Below are 26,477 nucleotides of genomic sequence, written 5' to 3' on the forward strand. Positions count from 1 at the left end.
TCAGCCGGCCGCGCGCTCACCGCCACCCTTTTATATCCGGCTACAGGCCGCGCCCCCTCGCGCCCTCTGAGCGCCGCGCCTCGACCCGTGACGTCAACGCGCACGGCCCTGAGCATTCGACGCGCTCGCTCCCTTTCCGCAAGCTTCGAGCAGAAGCGGGAAAAGTTGTGGAAGGGGCGCGCGGCGGGCCGACCAATGGGGGAACGCGGGGGTCAAAATGGGGACCCCAGAGTATGGAGGGGCTGAGTCGGGAGAGTCGAGAGGGAAAGAACGCGAGAGGCAATACGACTGCTGATTGGCCCGTTTGAATGAAACGCCGCCATGGTCCGGCGTACGCGCGCGCACCCAGACGCTCAGGAAGTCGCGCTCGCGACTAACGGTTGGCCGCGGCGCTCGGGAGGGGCGAGGGGAGGTGGGACTTGGGGGGGTGGGGTTTAAACGGATAATGGAAGGCGCTACAGCCAATAGAAAAGCGCAATCGTGGGACGGTGTCCCGAGACTCGCACGGGCCAATCCTTGCCGGAGAAGGCAGAGCCGGGGGGGGGGAGGTTGGAGAGTGACCAATAGGGGCCCTGCTTAGCGCGGGCCAAGCCGCTCACAGCCAACGAAATTCGTTAAGTTTTGTATATGCATGAAGTGTGCGGGGTGTGCGGGGGAGGGCGTCCACGACCCCTCCTTAGCCTGTGGTGGGGGTGGGCGCCGGGAATCGCTCTACTTTTTTCCTTGAGGCGCCATTTTATGTGGAGAATGACCTGTGATATGTGTTCTGTGTTGTGGAGGTTCCAAGACCAGTCAGTGCGACCTTGAAGGCTTGGACGCCTGGCTCTCCGAAGTGTGACCCCTGACCCTGGCCAGGTCTCAGTTACTACGCCTCGCCTCAGTTTCCTCCTGTGGGAAATGGGCGCTGGGATCCCTCGTGATACCCGAGAAAGAAGGAAGCATCCCCAGGCCTTCAGGGCACCGCCCTCCCCTGGGACTGACCCACAGCCTCCAGGCCTTCGCTACTCACCTCCTCTGTCTGGGAAATGGACACACAGTTACTGGGAAAGGGGGGCTTCTCCAGGTCTCAGAAAATGGGCTTGCAGTGCCCTGAAAATAGGCCTGTGTTGATGCCAAGAGAGGAGAGACTCAGAGGCTGCAGTGGCCTAACTGGCTCGTCTGTGCATTGCGATTGTGGTGCCGTCTCAGGGCCTCTGAGCTCAGTCAAGTAGGGTCCAGCTTGGCCACAGTGTCCTTAACGGACTCCTGGCTACCATCTGCCCCTCGGCGCTTCCGTTTCTGGAAAAGGAGGCAGAAGGGTGTAAAAGACAGCCAAGCAGTAACACTCCTGGTGACAACTGAGGTTGGTAGCGGCCTGCCCGTGCGGGCATCTCCCACACCTGACCTTCAGTCTCAGCCTGCCCGTTTAAGAACAGACGGGGATACTGAAAGAAGAGCTGGCTCAAGTGACTCGCCCCGGCTCCCCCCAGCCGGGACAAGGCAAAGGTGATGGTCACATTGAGCCCTGTTTCAGAAACCCACCCGACAGACATGTTGATGACGGTAATGGATATTGTTTGTTACACACTTGCCATGTGCCAGGCCCTGTTCTGTTTGCACGCTTGATCTTAGGTAATCCTTGCAACAGCCCTGTTGGGGTAGTTTATGTTTCCTCTCCAGACACCTCCATTCATTCAATGAAGTGTTTGAGCTCCTGTGATGTGGCAGGCAGGAAGCTGTGGGATATGGCAGAGTCCAAAGCACAAAACCCCTGTGCTCATGGGGCTCACGTCCTTATAGGGGAGCCAGACAGTAAGCAAGGACGTCTACACCATCATGTGGCCAAGTGATAAACCAGGGTCAGGGGATAGGGAAGGTGGGCTGCTATTTGACCTCCACGGGGCAGGAAGGCCTCTCTGAGGAAGGGTCATCTGGGCTACAGAAAGGTCTATGGGAAAAGCATTTCGAGAAAAGGGAACAGCAGGTACAAAGGCCCAGGGAGGGGATTGTGCTTGGTGTGTTTGGGGCACCGCCACGAAACCGGTGAGGCTGGGTCAGAGTGAGCTGGGCAGGTGGAGGGCACTGAGGTCAGAGACGTCAGGGGAGCAGTGCCTTTGTCACATACCTGGGCAGTGGTGAGCAGTGTGTTCTTTTCCTCAAGCACTGGGGAGCCACGGAGGCTTTGACAGCATGACTCCACGTGACTTAGAGGCAGGAACAAGGGCCAATGGGGAGGTGATTGCAGCCGTCCAAGTGGTTATGCCGTCCGCTCTGACAGGTTGGTGGCAGGGGGATGGGAGAGGCAATGGGGTTCAGTGAAGTCCACAGGAATTGGTGTTAGATTGAACCTGTTATGAGAGGGAGGAAAGGGATGGCCTACACCCTGAACAGTTGAAACCTTTTCAGTAAAGGTTTTTGACGTTGTGGGCCATCAGTCTGCCCAACCTACTCAGCTCTGCTGCCATAGACGATATGTAGATGGAGGGGGTAGCTTTGTTCCAATCAGACTTTGTTTACAGAAACAGGCAGTGGCTGAAGTTGGCCCTCAGTGAGGCTGTCCTTTACCGACCCCTGAAATCCAAACGTGCCCCACCCCTGCTAAAAACCCTCGAAGAGGCCCCTCCATACTTAATTTTGAATCAATCCCAAACTCCCATGAGGTCCATCAGTACACTATCCCTGAGGCCCCCTTGGCCTTCTTTCCCTGGTCTAAGCCAAGCTCTGTCTCACCTGAAGATGTTCACATATGATTCCCCTGTACCTGGAGAGCATTCCACCTCCTCTTCTGTCCTCCTTGTGTCCTTGGTCACCTTAAAATGTCACCTCTCAGATCAACTTCCTTTGCCTCCACTTTCACACTGTTCACATCACCCTCTATGATCTTTGTGGTCCGTTAGAATTTGTAATTACTTGTTTACATATTTGTCTCTGTCTCCCTATCTAAATCAGACCCAGGAGAGCAGGGACTCTGTCCTCAGCCCCTTCTGGAATGCCTGACAGATTGAAGGTGTTCATTCCACAAATATTTATTGAGTACCTACTATGTGCCAGGCACCTTTCTGAGTGCTTGGGATATAGCAGTGAACAGACGAAGAAGATATTTGCTCTTGTGGGGCTTACCGTGGTGGGGAAGACAGACACAAAACCAAAATATAATAAATAAGTGAAATGCGTTGTATGTTACAAGGGAACGAGTGTTGTGGAAAAAGAGAAAAGTAGAGCAGGGAACAGGCTCAGAGTACCAGGTTGTGCAGATGCCCTGGTGAATTTTAAGCTAGATGGCCAGGGTAGGCCTTACCAAACAGGTGTCACTTGAACCCAGCTTTGAAGAAGGGAGGACATGAGCTATGTGCTTCTCAATGGAAGAGCATTCCAGGCAGTGGGAACAGCTGGAGCCTAGGTCTAGAACATTACAGGAGCTGCAAGGAGGCAGGTATGGCTGGAACAGTGCTCAAGGGGGAGCATGTGGGGCAATGAGGTCAGAGAGATGTATGTGGTCAAGGTTGGGGAGGGGTCATCATGCAAGTCCTTCAAAACCATGGTGAGGACTCTGGCCATTCCTCTGAGGGAGTAGGGAGCCACTGCAGCATTTTGAGCAGAGGACTGCTGTGGTCTGACTCAGGTTTTCCCAGGTCACTGACTGCTGGGTGGAGAAGAGAATGAACGGGGGTAAGGGCAGAGGCAAGGAGGCCAAGGAGGAGGCTGTTGCAGTGACCCTGAGAAGTGGCAGTAGTGGTCAAAGAAGATACACAAATGGCCAATAAGCACATGACAAGATGTTCAGCATCACCAGCCACCAGGGAAATGCAAGTCAAACCACAGTGACACCCCACTTCATACAACCAGATGGCTATGATCAAAAAGTCAGATAATAATAGTGTTGGGGAGGATGTGGGGAATTGGAACACTCACACATAGCTGGTGGGAATGAAAATGGTGCAGCTGCTTCGGAAAAGAGTCTGGCAGTTCCTCAAATGGTTAAACGTAGAGTTACCATATGACCCGGCAATTCCACTGGTAGGTATGTACCCCAGAGAAAGGAAAACATGGCTATACAAAAACTCACACACAAATGTTCATAGTGGCATGATTCACAACACCCAAAAGGTCGAGACAACCCATGGTCATCAACTGATGAGTGGATAAACCAGCTGTGGCACATCGGCACAATAGAATATTATATGGCCGTAGTAAAGAAGGAGGCTCTAACACTCACTACAACACAAGTGAGCTTTGAAAACAATGCTCAGTGAGAGGAGCCAGTTACAAGGGACCACATATCGTGTGGTTCCGTTTACATGAAATGTGCAGGACAGGCAAATCCATACAGACAGAATGATTAGTGGTTATTAGGGCTGGGGGATTGGGGAATAGGGAGATGAAAGTTAATGGGTATAGATTTTCTTTTGGGGATGATGAAAATGTCCTAAAATTGATTGTGGTGATGGTTACACAATTCTAAATATACTAAAAACCACTGACTTATACACTTTAAATCTGTGAGTTGTATGTGTGGTATAAATAAACCTGTTTTGTTTTTTAAGAATTGAAAAGAATGATGGGAGGAACTGAAAAGCAGCCAGAAGGGTGGGTAAAGAGAGAGACGTGAGGGAAGAATGTTCCAGGCTCGGAGAGGTATGCATGGAGGAGCCAGGCTTTGCTGGCCTGAGGGCCGTGGGGAAGGGCTCGGTAGAGCCCTGGGGAGCCAGTGAGGAATTCTGACCAGGAGGTGTGAGTGGATTTCGTATTCACACTGAGACTCTAGCTTGGGGCTACTGGGTAGAGACTGGGCTAGAGGCTCAGGTGGAAGCAGGAAATCCAGCTGTGAGTTGGTTATGACTTGGGTTAGGGTGGTAACCATGGTGTTCAGAGAGAAGCAGGTGGATTTGAGAGCCACTTGGGAAGTGGCTTAGTGGTGGACTTTCTGAGTCATTAAAGGAGGCTGGACTCGGCAGAGGATGGGCTGGAGGTGGAGTGGGGAAAGGGGTGCCCTTTTGCTGAATATTGGTGCCTCAAAACTTACTTTTGTACAATGAAACCCAAATTGTCCCTCCAGCTAGAATTCTGGCTTCAGAAATTAATTTTCATTTCTTCTGTTCATCTGTACTAAATTACAGAGAAATACATGCTTGAAGGGAAAGTCACACGGTTTCTGAAGTGCCAGAAGTACAAGTGGGAGGTGTGGCTTAGCCCTCCTTTGCCTGCCACATGGACATCCCTGTAGGCACCCACCAGTGACATCCGGGGTGTCCTCCCCACACATCCGGGGTGTCCTCCCCACACTTCCTGGACATTTACAGAGGTGCATTTGTCCACATCCCCATACATCCTGCTTGGGCAGTGCGCGTAGATCAGCGGGCCACGCAGCATTCCTGGATGAGAATACACCAGAGTTTCTAGCAGTCTCGGACTGACTGACGACTGGCTACGTGGAAGCTGCAGTGAGCATCTGCAAACATTTGTCTCCGGACACAGCTGTCTGCTTTCCTGGAGGAGAAATTCCTAGAAGTGGAATTGCAGGGTCAAAGGGCACATGTATTTGCTATTCCGCCAAGTGGCTTTTGGCAAGGTTGTACATATTTGCATCTTCACCTTCAGGGTCTGACCATTCATTCCACAAGTATTTATTTAGCACCAGCTGTTTGCCAGGGGCTGTTCTAGATGCTGGGAAAATATCAATTACTAGGACAGGAAGCAAATCCCCACCTTCCTGGGGTTTCCATTCTGGTGGGGAGACATAATGAACAAGAAGCCATAAAATCAAATGGCCAACCATCCGGGGTTGCCCAAGACGCAGGACTTTCAGTGTAACATGGGGAACGTTCAGGTGAGTATGCAGGAGAAGTTGGAGGTATCAAAAGATGTCAGTTACTATAAAATTGGAGCAGGGTGAGGTGGTTCTGGAATGCTGGGGGCAGGGACAGTAGATAGGTAGGGTGGACCTTCATTGAGAAGGAGACATGTGAATTAAGATTTAAAGGAGATGAGGGAGCAAGTTTTGTGGAAATCCAGAGAAGACCACTGTAGACAGAGGAAGCAGCGATAGCAACGTCCTGATGCAGGAATGAACCCGAATCTTAGCAGTCTTCAACATACTCGTACATGCCAGCCATGGGCAAGCAAGGGGGCCTTGCCACTCACTGTGGTTCCTCTCTTCCCAGTACGTGTGGGCATCTTTTTGTGGGTAAATGCCTTCCTCTTCATTTCTGAGTCCTCCATCTGTGGTTGCTAGCAGGCCCTCTGCCCCCTCGTGGCCTTAGTATTTCTCAGCATGTTGTCTACACGCACTGTGCAGGTATTATAACGAGAACCTCGTTCCTTGTGTCCATGAGCAGAGGTTAGAGCTCTCCGGGTGGGATGGATCACGGCGCTTCTTCTAATGACAGTCACACCAGTCATGAACCTCATCTGACTCTCCTCCCAGCCTTGCAAACCCTAGAACGCAGGGCAGAGACTTCGCATTGGATAAAAACAGACTTAGTACACTAGGGGCTTCCCTTTTCTCCCCCCTCTTCTTCTGCCTCCCCCCTCCCCACTCCAATTCAAGCCATTGTTTCTCAGTCTAGTTGTGTAGGACACAGCTCCCTGGCCCATGCTGGTATTATGAGCCTTGTTCCCCATGGCTGAGGCAGTCGATTGCTGGTCGTTGGTTGGCCGCTCACAACAGCTCATGGAAGCTCTCGCCATCTGCCGGCCGCTCACGCTGGCCACCGGCCACTCATGGCAGCACACAGCAGCCCACCGCAGCACACACCGACCTCCAGCTGCTCATGGCAGCCCAGCTCCAGGGAGAGCCGTTGTTCACAATCTTAGCTGTAGAGGGCGCAGCTCACTGGCCTATGTGGGAATCCAACCGACCACCTCAGCATTAGGAGCACGGTGCTCCAACAGCCTGAGCCGCTGGCCAGGTCCGGGGCTTCCTTTAATGGCTGTAAAACCGACACCTCTGATGCACATTAAGGTTAAGCAGAATAATGAATGTTGCTGGTGAGGGTGGGAGCAAACGGACATTCTCACTCACATATGTGAACTTGGCAGAGCTCACAGGATAGCAGCGTGGTGTTGGGGAGCCAAGTCTTCAAAACGCACCTGTCCTCGAGTTCAGATGCACCTGTTTTCCCACATCCTGGGAGCTCATCCTAGAGAAAAGTAAGTGAACGCAGCACGTGGTATGCACAAGGATATCCCTCAAAGGATTGTTTATAGTAGTGAAGAATGGTGGGGGAACCCAAACGTCTAGTGGTAGGGACTGGAATAAAAATTACGCTGTGCCTACAGAGTGTAGAATATTGGATAGCCATGGAAAATCCTGGTGACTTTGTGGTTGTTGAAATTATTGGCATCTCAAAGAATCTAATGAAGGTACTGGATTCTCTTCCTCGCCCACCAAAGCAGAAGCAAATGCAAGCTAAGTAATGCCAGAGGAGTGGTGAAGTCAGAAACATCATTTGGCAAACACCATAATATAATTGATTCAGGCAAGAGGATCAGCCATGGCAGCTCAAAGCAGCAGGAACAAGATATCTACGGGTGTCAATGTATCTCCAGAGAAGTTGCTTCCTAATTACAGAGGATGCCCTGGCCAAGGGGTCAAAGCCAATGTCTCCAGTGACGGCGCTAGTCAAGAGCATGGGCCCCCAACACTGATGTGCTACCATGTCAGCATCCCTTCTGTGGGTCTCCTGCCAAACACACAGAGGCCCGGGTCTAATCATGAGGAATCATGGACCCAAGTGCTGGGGCGTTCTACACAGCAGCCTTCCTGGACACCTCTGGAGCATCAATGTCATGCAAAAGACAGAGGGACTGTACATGCTGAAGGAGCCTCGACATGATGTAACCAGATGTGGTACCATACCCAGAGTAGCAGGGACTGAAAAGCAGATTGCCCTCAATGACAGTAGCGGGACAGCTGGTGAAACTTGAACATGGCCTTGATCAATGTTAAGTTCTTGACTTTGATAATTATACTGTGGCTGTGTAAGAGAATATCCTTATTCTTCAGAAGTGTCCCTTAGGGGTACAGGATTATGATGTATGCAACTTACTCTCAAGTGCCTCTGGAAAAAAAAATATTTACATGGAAAGAAAACCATATAGCAGTGTGATGAAACATTAACTGGTGAATTGGTGAATTCTTTGACTTCTTTTTGTATCTGTTCTGCAAATTTGGAATTATTTCAAAATATAAGGTTAAAGAGAAGTGCGGGGGTGGGGGGAACATGTGCACACAACATCTGATGTGGATTTCAGAAGTTCGCAATCCCACCCATTAAATGCAGCTTAAGAACAGATGCTCAGAGGCTGTGTTTATCGACATGGCGGAGGTGCACAACGAGCAAGTGTTAGGTTACAAAGGCACAAATGCTCCCATCCAATCTTATCCTCAACTTGTCCAAGTGAAGTATAGTATATGTGGATCAGGTTGAACACAAATGAAGGGGTTGACTGGGTAGGTTAAGTGGTAGAGGCCACGTTGAATGAAAAATACACAATTTAAGCCCTGGCATTACAACTCAGAGTGGGCTGCCAATCACCCTGTATGGGAGAAGGATGAGACACAGATCATCCCACACTCACGCCTGAGCATATGCCCAGTGAGGGGAATGGCTGCCAAAACCTGCATCTTTTACATTTCCATTCAAACTTTATTATTTTTTTAAGGTAAAACACTTACACAAAAATTCAGAAATGCAAAAGACTATACAGTGAAAGGCCCCCGACCCTCCAGTTCCCTCTCCACAGGCAATAGCATCAGCCAGAACAGGCTACACTCTCCTGCAGTCACAAGTAGCCCTGATTTACCAGTTGTTAAAGCAGTGTTTGTCTTACTCTCGCTTCTTGTCCACTGAGGGTTGGCCAATGCCCCCAGTTGGCATCATGCTTACCCTGTATCTATCTGGGATCCAGGCTAGAAACGGCAGCCCTTACCTGAAATAGTGCCAGTCACCATGGCAGAGGGAAGACGGAGAGAGTGAGGATCACACACTAACTCACAGAAGCTTCCATCTGGAAAGGCACTTCTGCTTCTACTTCAAGCACACCCCACAGGCACATCTAACCTCAGAAGAGCAGGGAAGTGCAGTCCTACTGTGTGTCCAGGAGGAGCATCTCTGAATGCTCAGAGAACCATTCTCAGATGCACTACATCACCACCCTTCTCCTCACCCACCTCCAGTTATCTGTGGACAAAGACTCCAATGCGAAGCGATTTCTAAGAATATGCAAACAGCTCTCATAGGCACTGAGTGGGGGGTGTTTTGCATATGATCACAACACCAGTACTTGAATGCCTCACACCCCCCCCCTCGCTCCATTAACCCACAGCCAAGTAAATGAACCTGAGCTGGTGAAATCTAGCCAATGTGAACACTTGACTGCACTGAGGAGAGGAAGCTTTCTCAAACACAGATCACATACCTTCCTCCAGTGAGCACTTCCCTGCAAGGAGCGTGTGTGGCTCACATTTCACGTACCCATTCGGCCAGCCTATGGTGCCCAGTTGTTGGGTCAAACACCAGTCCAGGTGTGGCTCTGAAGGTATTTTGTATATGTGATTAACATCTATAATCAGTTGATTTCAAGTAAAGAAGATGATTCTAAATCATGTGGTGGTCCTCATCCAATCAGTTGAAGGCCATAAGAGCAAAAACTGAGGTTTCCCAAAAAAGAAGAAATTCTGCCTCAAGACGACAGCATAGAAGCCTGCCTGAGTGTCTGGCCTGCCTGCCTGCTGGGTTTCCTAGTCCTCACAATTGCATGAGCCAATTTCTTAAAATTAATCTACACACACACACACACACACACACACACACACACACAATTTGTTCTAGTTCTCTGGAGAACACTGACTGATACAAAATGAAATCTAATATTTGGGAGGCAAACACTTAAATGCACTAGAGAGGAAGGGGTTTTCTTAATGATAAAATCAATATTGAAATGCACTGCACACACAATCCACACCGAAAGGGGTGTGCGAAGGAAGGTTTTGACGCAAGGTAAAATTCAGCAACTTGTAAAAACACACTTAGATGCCCTTCGGGGAGTGCTGTCCTCAAATTCACAAAACCAGGCCTTACAGGCACCTCCTGAGAAGGGGGTTGGGCAACTCTAGTCATCACTATGCAAATACTCTAATGCAATGAGTGGGAGAAGAGAGGTGAGGAAATGCTTCCTAGTCATCATAAAAACTGATACTTAGGCTGTACCCTGTCACATCCCCTGTGAAGGGTTGAATTATGTCCCCCAAAAGATGTTGAAGTCCTAATTTTGTGGACCTATGAATGTGACCTTATTTGGAAATAGCATTTTTGCAGACGGAGTTAAGACAAAGTCATTGGAGGTGGGCCCTAATTCCACATGACTGGTTTCCCTGTAAAACGGGGAAAGTTAGGCACAGAGACAGATGTGTATAGAGGAAAGATGACATGTACAGGAATGCCAACCACTGCCAACAAGCCACCAGAACTTAGGAGAGAGGCAGGCAACAGATTCTCAGCCTCAGAAGGAACCAGCCCTGTGATACCTCGATCTTGCACTTCCAGCCTCCAGAACTGGGGGACAATACATTTCTGTGCTTAAGCCAGCCAGTGTGCGGTACTTTGTTACAGCAGCCCCAGGAAACTAGTATAGCCCCCCACGCCAATGATATTCAGAGAGAATTCAAATAAAAGGAGCTGCAAACAGAATCTACCAACAGATGCTTAAATGCTCAGAGGTAAGAGGTCTTCTTAGGAAGAAACTGAGGACTTAAAGGCAACTTCCATGCCCCCATGTCTGACTCCTGCCTTGGTGAGGACACAGGGAGGCAGGACCTGACCACGTGTAAAGACACTTAGATGCCCGCCCTCCACCTCAGCCACACGGGGACTCCCCAGTGACCCATAAACGTGGAGGTGGAAACCCACCCCTTCCTGACAGTGAACTTGAGACTGGGGCTCAGGAAAATGTCTGTTTATTCCAAAAATATCAACTTGCAGCTCAGCTGGCTGTCCTCATCAAGGGATGGTGGGAGGGGCAGGGGTAAAGGGACCTGTGGGGGGGGAGGGGGGAGTGGGTTAAGGAAGGAGACAGACCTGGGGAGGGTCTTCTGGTCCAGAACCATTTATCTTCTCATCTCTGCACCACCCCCACTACCTATGACCAGAAAGGAAGGTGTGTGTGTATGTTTGTGTTCATGGGGTGGGGGCGAACAGGGAAGACTCAGATGGCGAGGTCCCAGCTCTGGAAGCATCCAGGGGATCTGGCAGGACACACCTACTTCCTCACCTCCTCAGGACCTTTCCCCACTATGGCTTATTTAAGATAAGAGGTCAAGGCCCCTGGGTCAGGCAGCCTGTGCCGAGTGAGTAGGGGGAGGGGGGACAAGAGACCTGGAACCCAGGCCAGGAGAGAGCAAGTTGAGGGGGCCATACAAAAGCTGAAAGGCCCCAAGCCCCCTAATTCCAGGGGCTGGAGAAAGCTGAGTCCTCTGTGGGGCTGACGAATAGACGGGTTGGGTCTGGGAGGGGCAGGTGCTCAAGCTGGCTCTTTTTGGGGGAAGTCACAGCTGCCCAAAGGGCACTGGGCATGAGAGGCCCTAGAAGGGGTTGGGGAGCCCACAGGAGCAGCTATAAGCATGGTATTGAAAACTAGCATTGGGGCCCAGGTAAACCCACCCCTGTGTTTCCTCAGTGTTTGTGGGAACAGAGGGCTGAGTAGGCATGAATCGAGGTGCCAGTACTGGGGCAAGGGAAGACAGAAGAGGGAGGGGGACGGCCCAAAGAAGAGAGAAGAGGCCCCCCCACCTTGCCCTGGGGGCTGTGGAAGGGGGCGTGTAGCCCTTTAAGAATGGGAGAATGGCCGCCTCCCCACAACATGGCTATGTACAAAGAAAATTGGGGGCAAATTGTGCATTGTGCATTGGGGAATCCTCAAAACCCCTGGGGGCTCCCCAGTGTGTGAGAGGGAGATGAAGGAGAGAATGCTGTTTGTCCAATTCTTGGGATGATGCAGAGCCCCTCCCCCCACCACAGATGGTGTTGGCAATGGTGTGGCTCTCCAGGTGTGCCTGCCCTAGGACCAGGCCAGCAGAGGACATGATTGGAGGCCCCAGGGAAGTCATCAGCTGTGGTCCAGCCCACAGGAGTCTCTGAGGAGCATTTAGCCCAAGCCAATGGAATGATGCTCCTGGAGGAGGTCCAGGTAACAGGGATTGGGTAAGGGGCTGTGGCGTCACCTAAGGACTGGAAAGCCCTACCCTCTGGTGGTGATGATAAGAGGTCTCTGTGTTGACCCTGTCACCAATCAGATGGTTGGATGAGGGCAGTGAGTTACCAGGAGGGGCCTGGTTGCCCTCAGCAGATGAGTGATGGGGGGCTGGCCAAGGCCATGTCTTGGTGGGTTTGTTGCAGGCATCAGCCTAAGTCACGAGTGAGTCAGTGACATCATCAAGAAGGGCCGGAGTAGAGATGGTGTCATCAGAGGGGGCCCCACTGTACTCCATTTTTGAGGCAATGGGAAATGGTGTGCATTGTGCTGGATTCTCTTAATGGAACAACTTGTAGATGCCATGTGACCCCAGAAGACAATTGAAATACAGCTGTTGTAGTACTTGGCTCCCAAGATGCTGGATCCTGGAAGATGATACATAGTTGAAGTGGATCCTGGTAAATGACAACACCATTGGGTGTCCTGGATCCTGCAAGGTGATGACACTATTGGGTGTCCTGGATCCTAGGAGACGATATCATGATTATGATGGATCCGCTAGATGACAACACCATGGTTGAAATGGATCCTGCCAGGTGATGACATAATTAGGTGTCCTGGATCCTGGAAGATGATGACACTATTGGGTGTCATGGATCTTGGGAGGTGATGATGTCATGGTTACGGTGGATCTCAGCAGATGATGACACCATGGCTGAAATGAATCCTAGGAGGTGATGACACAATTGGGTGTCATGGATCTTGAGAGGTGATGACACTATGGTTGAAATAGATCCTGAGAAGTGATGACACATTTGGGTATCATGGGTCCTGGGAGGTGATGTTATGGTTATGGTGGGTCCTGGTAGATGATGACACCATGAAATGGATCCTGGGAGATGATGACATGATTGGGTATCATGGGTCCTGGGACACCCCTGACTCTCATGGATGCTGAGGGGTGGTGACACCATGTCTGAAGTAGATCCTGGGGCATGCAGACATTATGGTTGAAGTGGATCCTACAAGTTAATGACACCACAATTATCATCAGTCCTAGTAGATCCTGGTAGAGGATGTTACCACCAGCCACAGAGAATTCTGGAAGGTAATGACACCATTGGTCATGGTGAATTCTGGGAGATGATGACCCACGGTTGTGGAGAATCATGGAAGAGAGTGACACCATTGGCTATGGGGAACCTTGGGAGAAGGTGACCTTATAGTCATGGTAAATTCTGAAAGATGATACCATAGTTGTGGTGGATCCGGGGAGATGAAGACTCCATAGGTCACAGGGAATCCTGGGAAATGATGTTATCATCAGGCATGGTTAGCATTTGACCCCAGGTGCAATGCCATCATGAGTGGTGGCAGTCTCATGGTGCTGATGGTGTCATCAGCAAGATCAATAGCAGGCAGACCCCTCCCCCTGACCCCAACAGGAGGCCCTGGCACCAACAGGAGGCCAGGACATTGTTGACACAGGTGATGATGTCTCTAGTTACAGCAGAGAGAAGTGGTGCAGTCCTTTGGGCCACCTACGAGTCACAGGATTCCAAGAGCCTAGTGGGCCAGAGTGGCTCTTTGAGAGCAGAAGCCAGTCTGGGAGTGTTGTCCTTCAGGAATCACACAGGAGGTGACATCATTGAACAGGGGTGGGACCCAAGCCCTAACCTCCCTTTAGAGGGAGTCTGGCAGAGATCCTGCAGGGCATGTTCCTGGGGTCAAGGGAAGGAGCAACCAAGCTAAGTCATGGAGGGACAAGGCAGAAACTGGTGACACCATCACAAGTGATGGCCCTCCAGGGTGGGCAGTGTTTCTGGTGATGACATCACAGCACTGGGGCAGAGCTTCAGACGGAGGTGTGGAAGCTAACAATCTACAGACAGACTGTCACCTCTGGGGAGACCTTTCCAGACAGGGCAGCCACCCCAGTGATGACATCCCTCAGGTGACATCGTAGGACAGGGCACTTTCTCATGGACTCTGGGCATGCCATGCCTTCTCATGATGTAGCAGTAGCAGTGAGGTGTCTCAGGGAGTCATCTCAGATCAGGCAAAGTCTGGTTGGTGACATCACAGAAGGACTCTCCCCTTTGGTGATGACCCCCTGGAAGATGTCTCTCTGGTGATGTCATAGGGCAAGGCACCTTCTCTAGCGAAGGCATCACAGGAAGGAGACGGAGTACCTGTGATGATGATGTGGAGTGTCCTCACTCCTTATGTCTAGTGAGGACACACTAGGTGAGGCATGTTCCCCTGTGACATGTCCCAGTAAGATGGCTTTGTCTGTAGCAACGATATTGTAGACAGAGGCATCTTCTCGGGAGGAAATATTTTCTTGGTGGTGATGATGTTAAAAGAGGCCTTTTGGTGACATCATAAGGATGAGACTTATCTCTGCAGTGACATCACAGGAAGGAGTCTTTGTCTCTAGGGATGATGTCATAGGACAAGGCATTGTCTCTGTGACATCACAAGAAGGAAGTCTTTGTGATGACATCATGGAAGTAGACAGGGCTTCTAGTGATGACCTCAGGGGTGGGCCTCCTCCTCTGTGAAGACCTCATAAGAAGGAAGTTTTGTCCCTGTGGTGATATTTTCATTAGTAATAACCTCACAGGCAGGCCTCTTCCTCTGTGATGACGTCATGGGAAGGAGGCTGGGCCTCAAACAGTGACATTGGAGCAGAGATCTTATCTGCATGACATTCTAGCAGGCTTTGTCTCCAGTGACGATTTCGTCCAAAGCAGTGTCCTAAAAGGCAGCTCACCCCCTCAGGCGTCAGGCCAGTCTGGGTCCTGGGACCCTGGAATTTGTTGGGGGACCCAGGCTGGGTTGGGGAACCACGAGGCTGCAGCCCCCAAACCCCCAACTTGGCCTCAGACAGTCACCTCGTTCTTGCTGGCGGTGCGCAAGTGTTGGGGCAGGTGATGGCCGGGAATGAACTGCAGCTGCTCCAGCGTGCCCTGGCGCTGGAAGGGCGGCCTGCGGGCCAGCGTGCCTCCGCCCCCGGCGTCCGCCATCCAGGCGGGTTGTGGCGAGGTGTGCAGGCCGTGGTGGTGGTGCGCGTGCAGGCCGGGCGGTGGGGGCAGCCCATGCAGTGGCGTGGGGGGGCCCCCGGGCCCTATCAGCAGATTGGAGTGGGAGGCTGCCAGGCCCGCGCAGGAGGAGGGCTCAGGGGGCAGCGCAGGGCTGCGAGGGGGCGACAGCAGGTGCTCACGGCTCTGGCGCAGGGCCTCGGGGGAGGATAGGAGCAGGTGCTCCTGCGACACTAGGCGCGCGCGCGGTAGCGTGAACTCATAGCGCGCCCGGCCACCGTCACCCAGCAGATGCTCCTGGGACATGACCCGCCGAGGGTTGGGCGCGGGCGCCAGGCCCAGCTCCTCCGGGCTGCCCCAGACTTCCCTGCGGTAGCCGCCCCCTGTGCCGGGTCGCCGCAGCGTGTGCAGGGGCAGCGTCCCGCGAGGCACCTCCCCCAGGTGCCGGCGCTTCAGGTAGGCGTCATCCAGGTCCTTCTCCGCTGGGAGGAGGGAAAAAGCCACAGGGTGGGTTCCCAGCCAGCCCAGACCCTTCTGCTCCCCTGCTTCCTTAAATCCTGCCCAGCGCTGGACCCGCACCCCAACGGCGACCCCTGGCATCACCCAGAACACTCTGGTCATAAGCCCGGGCAGGGGCCCCATTTTACTGTCAGAACAATCAGGCTAGCAGTGTGGCCAAAACACAGACTCCCGGGCCCCTCCTGCTTCGCTGAGCCAGAAGATGCGGGGGCTTTGTTTTTCCCTCGGAGTATCCTTTTTCTGGGGAGTAGAACCCAACGCTTCCTTTTGAGGAATCACCTTTCCTTTCCTTTTTCCTGTAGCAGTGGTTTTCAAACTTGGAGATGCGACCCACGTGTGGTTTGTGAAGTCAATTTTGTGGGTAGTGACTAGCATTTTGAAAAATGAAATGTCATAGAAAATTATTTTTATCAAAAGGCATCCCCATAATAAGGCAATAAAGGTGAGTACCGGTTCACAAAATTTTTATTTCAGCCGGCGTGAGCGGCCAGCAGCCTGGGAGAGCTGCCGTCAGCTGCTGTGAGCCACCGACCAACGACTGGCGACCGCTGGCCTCAGCCGGGGGAGCACAGGCTCCTAACACCAGCGTGGGCCAGGGAGCTGTGTCCTACAACTAGACTGAGAAACAATGGCTTAAAAACCGGGTCGGGGGGCAAAAAAAAAAAAATTTCAGTTATGTGTGTGTTAAATACTAGTGTATTAAGTGGCATAATACCAGGATTTGTTTAAAAATAATCCACCAAAAGGTGGGATGGAGGGAGAATAGGTTAACAAAAGGTTGCTCATTGTTCAAGTTGGATGATGGGAACATGGGGGTTCATTTTAGAATTTTCTCTGCTCTTGGTATGTTTGAAAATGTTTTGTTTTTGTTTTGAGAATTTTTATGAAAATTTATTTGAGCCAAACAGAGGATACGCCTGGAAGCAAGATCTCACAGACTGAGATAAATGCTACTGAAAATGTTCTTAATAACAACTTAATAAAAGCTTTCCTGTATCTAAAAAATACACAAATATACATGTGTCTCATGGGTCATAACGTAAAAAGCATTTCTTACTGTGGCTCCCAGTTTAAAATGTTTGAAGGACACTTCACTGCCAGGGATGGGTTACTGATCCAAAAATGTCCAATCAGAGTTACAGTGATTGGTTCAGGGATGAGCATGTGACACAATTTGGGCCGATGAGACCCAGGCCTGGAATTGTTGGCAGCCTGAAAATTCTCAGGCCACTCTTTGTTGTCACAAGGGGAGAATCTGTCTGAAAATGAAGCCATCCAACTCTTGAGCAGAGCTGAGAGATATAGAATCCTGGAGACAGATTTGAGCTCCTGGATCCAGCCACACCTGAAGTTCATAACCCCATAGCCTTTCCATTATCAAGCTCACTTAGTTACTTTTCTGTATGTGTGCTTAAGTTGTGTATTTCTATTAATTGCAAATTAAAGTCCTGATAAATACAGATCTTAGGGGGTGGGGACACCATGAATTTGCATTTAAAAAAGGGTCCCAAATAATTCTGATACAAAATTGTCTCAGGTACTTCCCAAACAAACGGAGAAAAACCTGAGGGAGGATCTAAACCTTTACAGGTCTGTTAGGCCACTGTCCACGGTCCTAAACCCAGGCCCTGGGCTTGGCCCATCCCACTGCCATGGCCACTCCCCTTCCCAGGGACTCACCCAGCCTCTTGAGGGAGGAGTAGCGGTTGAGTTCAGATTTCACAGCAGCCTCGTAGGACGGGGGCAGATGTGAGAGGTTGTGGAAGGAACGAGAGCAGGACAGTGTGGAGTAGTGCAAAGAGGGGCTGGGTGGCGGGGCGGCCCTCCAGTCTGGGACAGAGGGGCATGGCTGGGGTCAGTCCAGCCCCTCCCTCAGACCCAGGAGTCCAGGCCCCCAGCCCCTCCTCCCTCAGACCCAGGAGTCCAGGCTCCCAGCCCCTTAGGGAGTTCTAAATCTGGGATTCCAGCCCCTCAAAGCTCCAGCAGTCCAGCCTCCCTCGGCTCACTCTCCCATGTCAGGAGTCAGGCTCTTTGCTGGGGAAGGAGGACATGTCACAGGAGGAGGGGCAAGTGGCACTTGCTCAGCTGCTACCCCAGGCTGGGGGTGCATTCCATGCATCTTCCCCCCAACTCAGGTGGGAGGGAGGTGACCCCTTCTGGTGTCCAAATGGGGAAAGTGGTTCGCTTGGCTACCTCACCAGACTGTGAGAACACGCTCTATCCCGTGTCACATCTCTACCCCGTGTACCCAGCTTGGGCTCCGTCAAGGGTGGGAGGGAGAGGCGCCCTGTGGTCACTAGCTGGGCCCTGGTTCCTACCCAGCGTGGCGGTGTGGTGCTTGGGGCTGCTGACGTTCAGGTGCAGGTAGTTGTGCTGCAGGTTATCTGTGGGGATGGAGAACGGAGGGAGCATCACTGCTATCGCCTGCTCCCATCTGGTGCCACGGAGCTGGAAGGATCCCTACACATCCCACTGGTCCCCAGCCCTGCTCCTTCCTACCTCCTGAATCTCTGCCCTCATCTGCCTCTCCTTTCTGGATCATCAAAGCGGCTTTCTGGTCATCTGGCCAGACAAATGCAAGGTCCGCCTCTCTGTGGTACTCCTACGCCCACACGGTCCCTTGCCCCTCTGCTGCTCTGCTCCTCCCATGTCTTGTCACCCACATGGGACAGTCTAAGCCAGCAATGTCATTTGAGGCCCATGGCACTTGGCCCTAGCTGATGTCTGCAGTCTCATCTCCCATCCCTCCCCTCAAGCTACACTTCTCTTTGATATCTGAATGAGCCCAACTTGGTCCCGCCACGGGGCCTTTGCACATGCCGTCCTGTCTGCCTTCAATCTGTACCTCCCCTCCTTTGCCCTAAGAACTCCTTTTCATCTGTCAAGATCCAGTTCACATGTCTCTTCCTTCTGACTACTGTTCGAACCAGTTCAGTCCTGTCCTTTACAACCTGGATCGGCATGCCTTCCTCCTCTTGATCCTCCTTCTTCTCAGCTCTCATCTCTCCCCCTACACATAGCATAGTTTTCCCCTACTTCTGACTTTGCTCTAAACTCCTTCGTGGCTCTCCATCACCCTCAGGACAAAGGCAGGGCTCCTCAGCTCAGCTTAGCACTCAAGGCCCTTCACCAGGTGTCTGCTCGCCCTCTCCCTGGCCTAACAAGCTTTGCTGCAACCACCCAGAGCTCCCCCAGCGCAAGCAACTCCCCTCACCCTCCAGGAAACTGTTTCCTGAGGGAAGCCTTCCTCCTCCTTCTCAAGAGGAGACCCTTTCATCCTATTCCAGCTCCCAGAGCTTTCCATTGGTGCATTCACCATGAAATATAAGAACAACAGCTCACATTTACAAGGTGCATTTTCTGGGCCAGGCAGGGCTCTGAGCATTTGACTCATTAGTTCACTGTGTCTTCACAACAGCCCTATGAGGGGAGCACTATGTGCTTCTCATTTTATGGGTAAGGGCACGGACTTGCCCAGGTCACACAGGGGCAGAATCGAGATGTCAACCCAGGCAGTCTGGTTCCCAACAAGTTCTAACTCAATAGTTAGGTGTGTCCTTGGCTGTCGGGTGGTCTGACTTGGAGTTTCTCAAATGCAGGAGATGAGAATGTCTAAATCTAAATTACCATGGTGTCCATGGCGCCCACCCCATGGGTCCACAGGAGGCAGGAAGAGGGTCTCACTGTGAGGGCAGGAATGCTGCAGCTGGGGGTGGGGTCTGGGTCGTGGGAGGTGAGGCCATCTGGAGAGGGCGGGGCTACAGGGATGAGAGGCGAGGTCAGAGGCGGCCACCGAAGCTCCCAGGTCACACTCACCGAGATTGGAGGGCTTCATGGTGTTGTAGAGGTTCTTGGGCGTCCTTGGGGGCATGCTGTCGGGACCCCCGACCCCCGTGGTCAAGGAGCTGCTTCGTGCCCGGTCGGGGCGGGTCCCAGGCCCGGCTTGATGTCTCAGAATGTCCACCAGAGCCCTAGAGGTGGCAGAGGAACGGTCAGTGACCAGTAGGCTAGGGTTGGGGAGAGGGACCCAGCCTTCTTTCCCCTCCGTATTCTTACCTTCGGGGTAATTTGTCAGCTCAGCGAGGCTGGCCTTCTCCTTTGGCCACGTCCCTCGCTAATGGCAATCTGAGCATTGACAGCCCCAAAGTCCCTCGGACCACACTTCCTGCTTGAAGCCCACCTTCCTGCATTCATTTGAACCCTACCCCTTCTGTGGTCCCTCTCACATCGTCCTCCTTGTGGCCCTGCCCCACCCTGACCTGGGACCACCATCCTGTTGCAACTTTCCTCATGGCGATAAAGGGTGCCCCATTTACCCAGTTATTCAGATCCTACATCTTAGAATTACCCTTGACATCTCTTTTTCTTTCCTTCATGCCCTTCAGCAATCTTGTGGATTCGACCTCCAAAACATATCCCAAATCGGACCACTTCTCACTACCTCCGCTGTTACCAGCATCATCTGTCACCTGGGTCATTGCTACAGTCTCCAAAGTGGTCTCTGGCTTCTCTGCCCTTGTCCCTCGCAGTGTACTCTCATTACACAGCCTGAGCTCAGGACCCTCTCGTGGCTCCCTCTTCACCCTAGAATAAACCTGGCCTCTGCCTGCTTCTGGCCACCTCCTTGTCACCCACAGCTCTGCAGCTCTGTTGGCCCCTTCGCTGTCCTGCAAACACTCCAATTCAGGGCCTTCACATACTGTCCCTTCTGTCTGGAATGCCATTCCCACAGATACGTGTTTGGCTTGCTCCTTTCCTTCAAATCTGCTCAGAAAGGCCTTTGATGACCACTTCATATAAAACAACACCCCCCTCAACTCGCTATGCTGCTTTATTTTCTTCACAGCAGTTATCAGTATCAAATAGTATATTGCATATGTGTTTGTCTACTTACTGTCTCGACCGCTAACATTTATGATAATGGTAGCCAATATTTATTGAGGGCTTACCATGCGCCAGGACTCAACATGAATCAACCCAGTTAATCGTCATTACAGTCCAAATGTGTGGGGAGCGTTTATTAGCGCCATTGTACAGATGAGGAAACGGAGGCACAAAGAGGTTGAGCAACTTCCGGGGGGTCACACAGCCCACAGGCAGCAGACCTGAGATTGGAAGCCAGGTTTACGCACCAGGACAGGGACCTTGTTTTGTTCACTGCTGATGCCCAGGTTCTGGCCCACAGAAAGTGCTCAAGAAGTACAGTATTTGTTGAATGAATGAGGCCGGAGCCTCTCGGGACACTCAACAGCCAGGCATTGGCAAGCTCTGTCCACGCCCCTATTCCTGTAGCCCCGCCCTTCCTATAGCTCCACCCTCCATTGCCCAGGCCCCGCCCCCAGGTCTCTACCCTCCGGCCGGAGCGCACACACACCTGGGAACGTTGATCTCCCGGTGCGCCCTGGGCGCACGGGACGCCTTGCTGAAGGCCACTTTGGCGCCGACGCCCACGGCCAGGGCGAAGCTGATGACTCCGCACACTACGTAGGCGGTGCTGCCCCCAGGCCCCTCGCCCCCACGCACTCCAGCGCCCCCTGCCCGGCCCCCTTCCAGCCACCCGGCCTGGCCGGGCCCGGGCCCCCCGCCCGCACCCCCTGCGCCCCCGGCGCCCCCGGCCAGCGGCGGCGGCGTGGTGGCCCAGCGCGGCGTGTCGTAGTTGGAGCAGGAGGCCTGTGCCAGGCGCATGTGGCGGTGCTCGCAGCAGAAGCGGTAGTGACAAGTGCCGCAGCAGAAGCGGTAGGAGCCGGTGCTGCAGTTGAAGGTGGCGTCGTACTGGCCCATGACGTCGTAGTAGCCGTGGCAGAGCTCCGCGGGAGGAGGCGCCCGCGCCGCTGCGCCCGGCCCGCTCGCTTGACTGGTCCTCGTGCCGTTGGCGCCGGGGCCAGCCGCGCCCGCTCCACCCGTCAGCGCCCCCGTCAGGCGCCGCAGGTGCGCCAGCAGGGCGGGCAGCGGGCCCGGGGGCTCAGCGCTCGTGGCGTTGGGCGGGCGCGCCCCGGCATGGCCGGCGGTGGAGGCCAGCAGCAGGACGGTCCCGAGGAGCAGGAGGGCCGGCATGAGGCACGCAGGAGGTCGGACGGGGCCGCCAGGCTGAGCGGAGAATCAAAGCTGGAGCGGAGGGCGGGAGAGAGATGGCCAGAGGTGGGGAGATGTGGAGACGGTGCCCGGAGAGGATGAGGAGGGCGGGCCAAGGGAAGGTAGACGAATGGAGACAGAAAGGATGGATGGAGGGGAGAGGCATGGGCCCAACGTTGGCCGTCCCACCGGGCAGTGGACGGTGTGTGTGTGTGTGTGTGTGTGTGTGTGTGTGTGTGTGTGTGGCAATGGAAACATGCCCAGACCAGGCCAGAGTGATAATGGGAGGACAGAAAGGATCAACAGGAGTGATGGGTGGGGAGAAAGTTTGGGAAGGAGACGTCAGACAAGTGGACAAAACCAGAGGACATTTGTGACAGAAGGCGAAGGAACCATGGAGGTGGATAACGGAGAGTGAAAGGTGAGATGTGTGACAGAGAGGTCGGCGGGTGGAGAAGGGCAGAGGGGCAGGGCCATGTGGAGAGGAGGTGGGAAAGGTCAGTGGGGACAGGGAGAGAATGAAGGCAGATGGGGAGAAGAGGTGTGGGTGGGGAGAGGACAGAGAGAGTGTGAGATTGGAGTTGAGAATTTGAGATAGACGGGGCACGCAGGACCAGGGAGTGCACAGTTCTCAACCTCAGCAGTACCGACTTTTGGGGACCGATGTTTAGCAGCACCCACTACTAAGCTGCTGGGGTGACAGGAGCATTCACCCCCCCCCTGGTCGTGACAGCATAGGATGCCTCCACACATTGCCACATGTCCCCTGGAGGGCACACTTGTCCCTGTGAGAACCACTGGCTTAGACCCACATGGTCCTCAGTTCTCCCAAATGCTTATTTCTCTCTCTTATCTAGGTCTAATAATTAAGGAATTTCAAGCCTCAGTCTCTCTCTGTGTCTCTCTCTGTCTCTCTCTCACTCACACACTTCAAAGGAGGACACCAAGGTTCCAAGAAGTCCCCTCATTTGCCTGAGCCCCACAGTGCTCAAGCAGTGGAGCGGGGCTTTGCACTTGGGCCTCAGGGTATTACCGCCCACAGAACATGGATGATATTATCCCACACAGAGAAATGGTTGACATGCAAGCAGTGTCAACCCTTCCAACAGTGACACATACGTGCAGAGATGTATATATGTGCGTGTGTGATTCTTTCATTCATTGAGGGCTGCTGCATATGGTTGGGCAGATTGTGCACTGCACAAAGGGGTCTGGCTGGAATCCAGCCCGGCTCTCCTCTGTAAGGGGCTGTATCTGTCTGTGGCAAGGGGCACCATTTTTAGATTCATACAAGGGTGCCATCTGCCTGCCAAACCATAGACACTGGGGAGCTGCATTGGGCCAGTGGGCACCTTTGCCTCAGCTGCACAAAAGCTGTTGTATGGGCTGGCAGTGTGCCTGCTCAACGTTCACTGTGTCCCAAGCCTCCACTGGGCTCCATGGACACAAGTTCTCTCTCTACTTACAGAGCTCCTTTGTCTCCTCCAACTGCACACATGTGCATACACCCAGGGAAACACAACTCCAGGCCATTGACAACTCTGGGGGACAGGTAGCAGTGGCACAAGTTTCCTTAAACCCAGTGCTGCACCCAGACACAGCGTACGCACGCACATGATTCCTCTGGTGATGAAGGGACCCACAGCTTCCTGCCCCTGCTTCACACCTCCCAATGTAGGGCAGCAGGGACAGGTGCTGCAGGTGGGGCGCGGACACACACCTAGGGACACAGCGGCCCACGGCCAGGGCAAAGCTGATGACCCCACACACTACACAGGCAGTGTCCCTGGGCCTTCACTCCCATGCACCCTGGTGCCCCCTGCCTGGCCCCCTTCCAGCCACCCAGTCTGGACGCCCCCACCCGCACCCCCAGCTGATCTAGACACAAGGATACAGGGGAACAAGTTCTTCCCTTAGCTCACACTATGCATAGATACACAACAGAACTTATATACACACAATGACACAGAGTACAGGACACTCAGTGTCCCAGACACAACATTCAAGGACACCCAGTGTCATCTTGGTGGTATACCTGGGGACTTCTCCCAACACACACGCACAGCTCCACATGGACACACAGCCGTGCATGTCTATGTTTCAGCCCACAGCACACAAGACCCAAACACAATCTCAGATATTGTGACACACTGGGACCACACACAGCTTAAGAATGAGGCCAGGGCCCTGCCTAAGCCAGCTACATATGGACAGCCACACATAACAGCCCCGGTCATGCAATCTTGTGGGTGTATATACACGTGTGCAAACACACCCTCACCCAGCAGTGGAGATTCTGGAAACAGACATGCAACACACACACATACATACACACAAACACACACATGCAGCCCTACCACTGCCACCATCCCTGCTTACACACACTGAGGTACTTTCCTCCTCCACAGCTGGAGAGGAAGCACCCCCCCCCAACACCAATCTCACTCCCCATGCCCTGTATGCCCGGCAGCTCATGGCCACAGATCTGGCTGTAACCCTAATGCCCCCAGCACAGGGTCTGAGAGGCACAGATGTGGGGACAGAGATCAGCTGAGCCCGCTGGAGGAGGGGTCCCAGAGCAGGCCCCATTCAGTCCCTGGGCTCCTGGAGAACACCCGCTCTCCCACCTGCCACCCTGTACAGCACTTTGCCCCAACCCCTGCCCCCACGTCTCTCCTGACCCTACCAGCTGGAGGTGGGGACTAGGGCTGGGTAGGATGAGTGGGGCCACGAGAGTTGATTCCTGAGAAGACTGGAGGCAGTAGAGATTATGCGACATGGAGCAGGACCTGGGGTGGGGGACAAGGAGAGGGAGCCTAGGAGGGGAGTAAAGTTCCAGAGAGGGGGACAGAGAACCACAAAGGGGTAGAAACCCAGAAAAAGAATCAGAAGCTATGACCCAGGGAAGCTAGGGGTTGGAGGCCGGACAGCAGGAGGCAGTGGAGGGGGGCTCAGGGTTGTGGTGGGTGGCGAGGGAGAGGCAGGGGCCAGACGCTTGGGGTTGGAGTGCAAAGGGAGGGTCTCCCAGGAATATTGGGGGTTGAGGGTCAGATTGGCACAGGGATGTGGAACGCAGGCAAGAGGAGGCGGGGATCGGGGTTCAAGAGGAGGCGGACCAGCAGGTGGGTGAAAGCGGAGGAAGAAACAGAGGGGTCCGGATGGGGTGCAGCAGAGTAGGGGTCCAGCATTGCCCTCCATCCCCGCCAGTGGGCTGTCCCTCCCACGTTCTCATGGCCTCCTGCCCAGACCTGATCCTTGCGCCCCCCGCCCCGGTCCCGAGGCCTTCAGGTTTCTTGCGTCTCCCGGTCCATCTCTTCTCCTGGGACCGCTTCCCTTTGCCCTTCCCTCGGTAGGCGTTAGGTCTCTAACGGGATCTGTCCTAGGTCTTGGTCTCTCTTAGCCGGTCTCTACTAGTCTCATCGTTTCTCTGAGTCTATGTCCCATGTCTCCATCTCTCGCTGTCCCCTTCTATGAGTCTCAATTTTCTGTGTGCCAACATTTCCCTCCTTCCCGCTGCGGCCCCCCTCCCCGCGTCTCTGTCTCCCTGAATCTTGACTCTGTGTCTCCCTGTCTCCACATCCCCATCTCTCTACCTCTCTGACTCCATGTCTCTGTCTGTGTCTCTTTCCAGGGTTTGCAGTCTACAGATCTCTCTGTCCGTCTATCTCTGTGTCTCCTCGCCTCACTCTGGACTTTCAATCTCCCTTCCGGTCCCCCACTCTCTCTCAGCTCCGGGTTAGAGGGGCGGGGTGGGGGGGCGCTGCGGCTGGAGCTGTGTGTTCCCAGCGCAAAATAGACTCCTGTTGCCATGGCGACGTGAGCGCGGCCTCCAAGACGCGATGCTTCAGGCTAAGGGATGAGGAGGGGGGACACCTGGATCCGGAAGGCGGGGGCCCGGGGCGCCAACGCCCGGTCCCAGGGGCCCCTGGAGAAGGGGGGAGGTTGGGACTCCTAGGTCCCTGGGGAGAGAGGGTGTTGGGGGCTCTGACGGCGGGTCTGGGGACCCAGCCTTCTGGGAGAGGTCTGGGACCCAGGGTTGAGGGGCCTCTGATTCCTCAGTGGAGGCGGTCTGACTGAGAGCGCTGATACCTTGGTTCCTGGGAGACTCAGAGGTTGCCTTCTTAGGTTCCCAAGGCGGGGGTGGGGTGGGGATCAAGGACTGCGAATCTCAAGGGACTGAGGGGCCTTCACTGGGGCCAGGGTCTGTAGAGTATCCACTCCCAGATTTCCAAGGGGGCTGCAGAATCCTGGGAGCCCCCATGTGGATTTCCTGACTCCTGCGTCTTAGGGGCGCAGGGACTACTCAGATGAAGCTGTCTGTCTTCCTATCCGTTCATCCATTCATCCACATGCCAGTCTCTTCCTCCCGTCCCCATGTACCCCGTGCCTCAGTTTCCCCCTCCGCACTGGGATGCGCTCACCTCACTTTCCGGATGCGGGACGCTTGGGGAATCTGGGGTGGCGGCGGCGCGGGGGGATGGCCGGGGGAGACAGAGCTAGCGCGTGTCTGCAGCCGGCCGGGCTCGGCGTGCGCGCGCTGGTGGGGGGCGGCCGGCAGCGTGCTGGTCGACCTGGCCGGCAGTTCTCTTCCGCGCAGATGTGACAGGGCCAACCCTTGCATTTGCCTCGCGCCAGCTTGGCGCTGAGAAGAGGCACTTCCCCCTCCCCACC

At 53.7% G+C, this 26,477-nt stretch overlaps 1 protein-coding gene across 2 annotated transcripts; it reads right to left on the bottom strand.

Annotated features, from left to right (window-relative positions):
* Nucleotides 1-10,920: 10,920 nt before the first annotated feature.
* SHISA7 (shisa family member 7) lies at nt 10,921-26,467 on the bottom strand. 2 transcript variants are annotated; one of them, XM_081033151.1, is made up of 6 exons: nt 26,228-26,467; nt 21,109-21,839; nt 19,551-19,705; nt 18,053-18,118; nt 17,415-17,564; nt 10,921-15,697 (listed from the first exon to the last, which is right to left on the bottom strand). In XM_081033151.1, exons 2-6 carry the CDS (start codon nt 21,786-21,788, stop codon nt 15,057-15,059), a joined length of 1,692 nt encoding a protein of 563 aa, XP_080889277.1. In that variant the 5' UTR covers nt 21,789-21,839; nt 26,228-26,467; the 3' UTR covers nt 10,921-15,056. The 2 variants fall into 2 exon arrangements, with proteins under 2 accessions (XP_080889277.1, XP_080889278.1); XM_081033152.1 differs by lacking the exon at nt 26,228-26,467 and adding an exon at nt 25,400-26,213.
* Between the last annotated feature and the right edge of the window lie 10 nt (nt 26,468-26,477).

The sequence above is a fragment of the Rhinolophus hipposideros genome, assembly GCF_964194185.1.
Source record: "Rhinolophus hipposideros genome assembly, chromosome: 21".
Lineage (NCBI taxonomy): Eukaryota > Metazoa > Chordata > Mammalia > Chiroptera > Rhinolophidae > Rhinolophus > Rhinolophus hipposideros.

Bases quoted from the DNA above. Each gene is read 5' to 3' on its own strand.
- SHISA7 (XM_081033151.1), bottom strand. From the start codon at position 21,788: ATGCCGGCCCTCCTGCTCCTCGGGACCGTCCTGCTGCTGGCCTCCACC. The intron at 19,706-21,108 runs GTGTGTGTGCGC...TGCCACCTCTAG, and splicing joins CGGGAGATCAACGTTCCCAG to GGCTCTGGTGGACATTCTGA. The intron at 17,565-18,052 runs GTAGGAACCAGG...CCTCTGTCCCAG, and splicing joins GCACCACACCGCCACGCTGG to ACTGGAGGGCCGCCCCGCCA.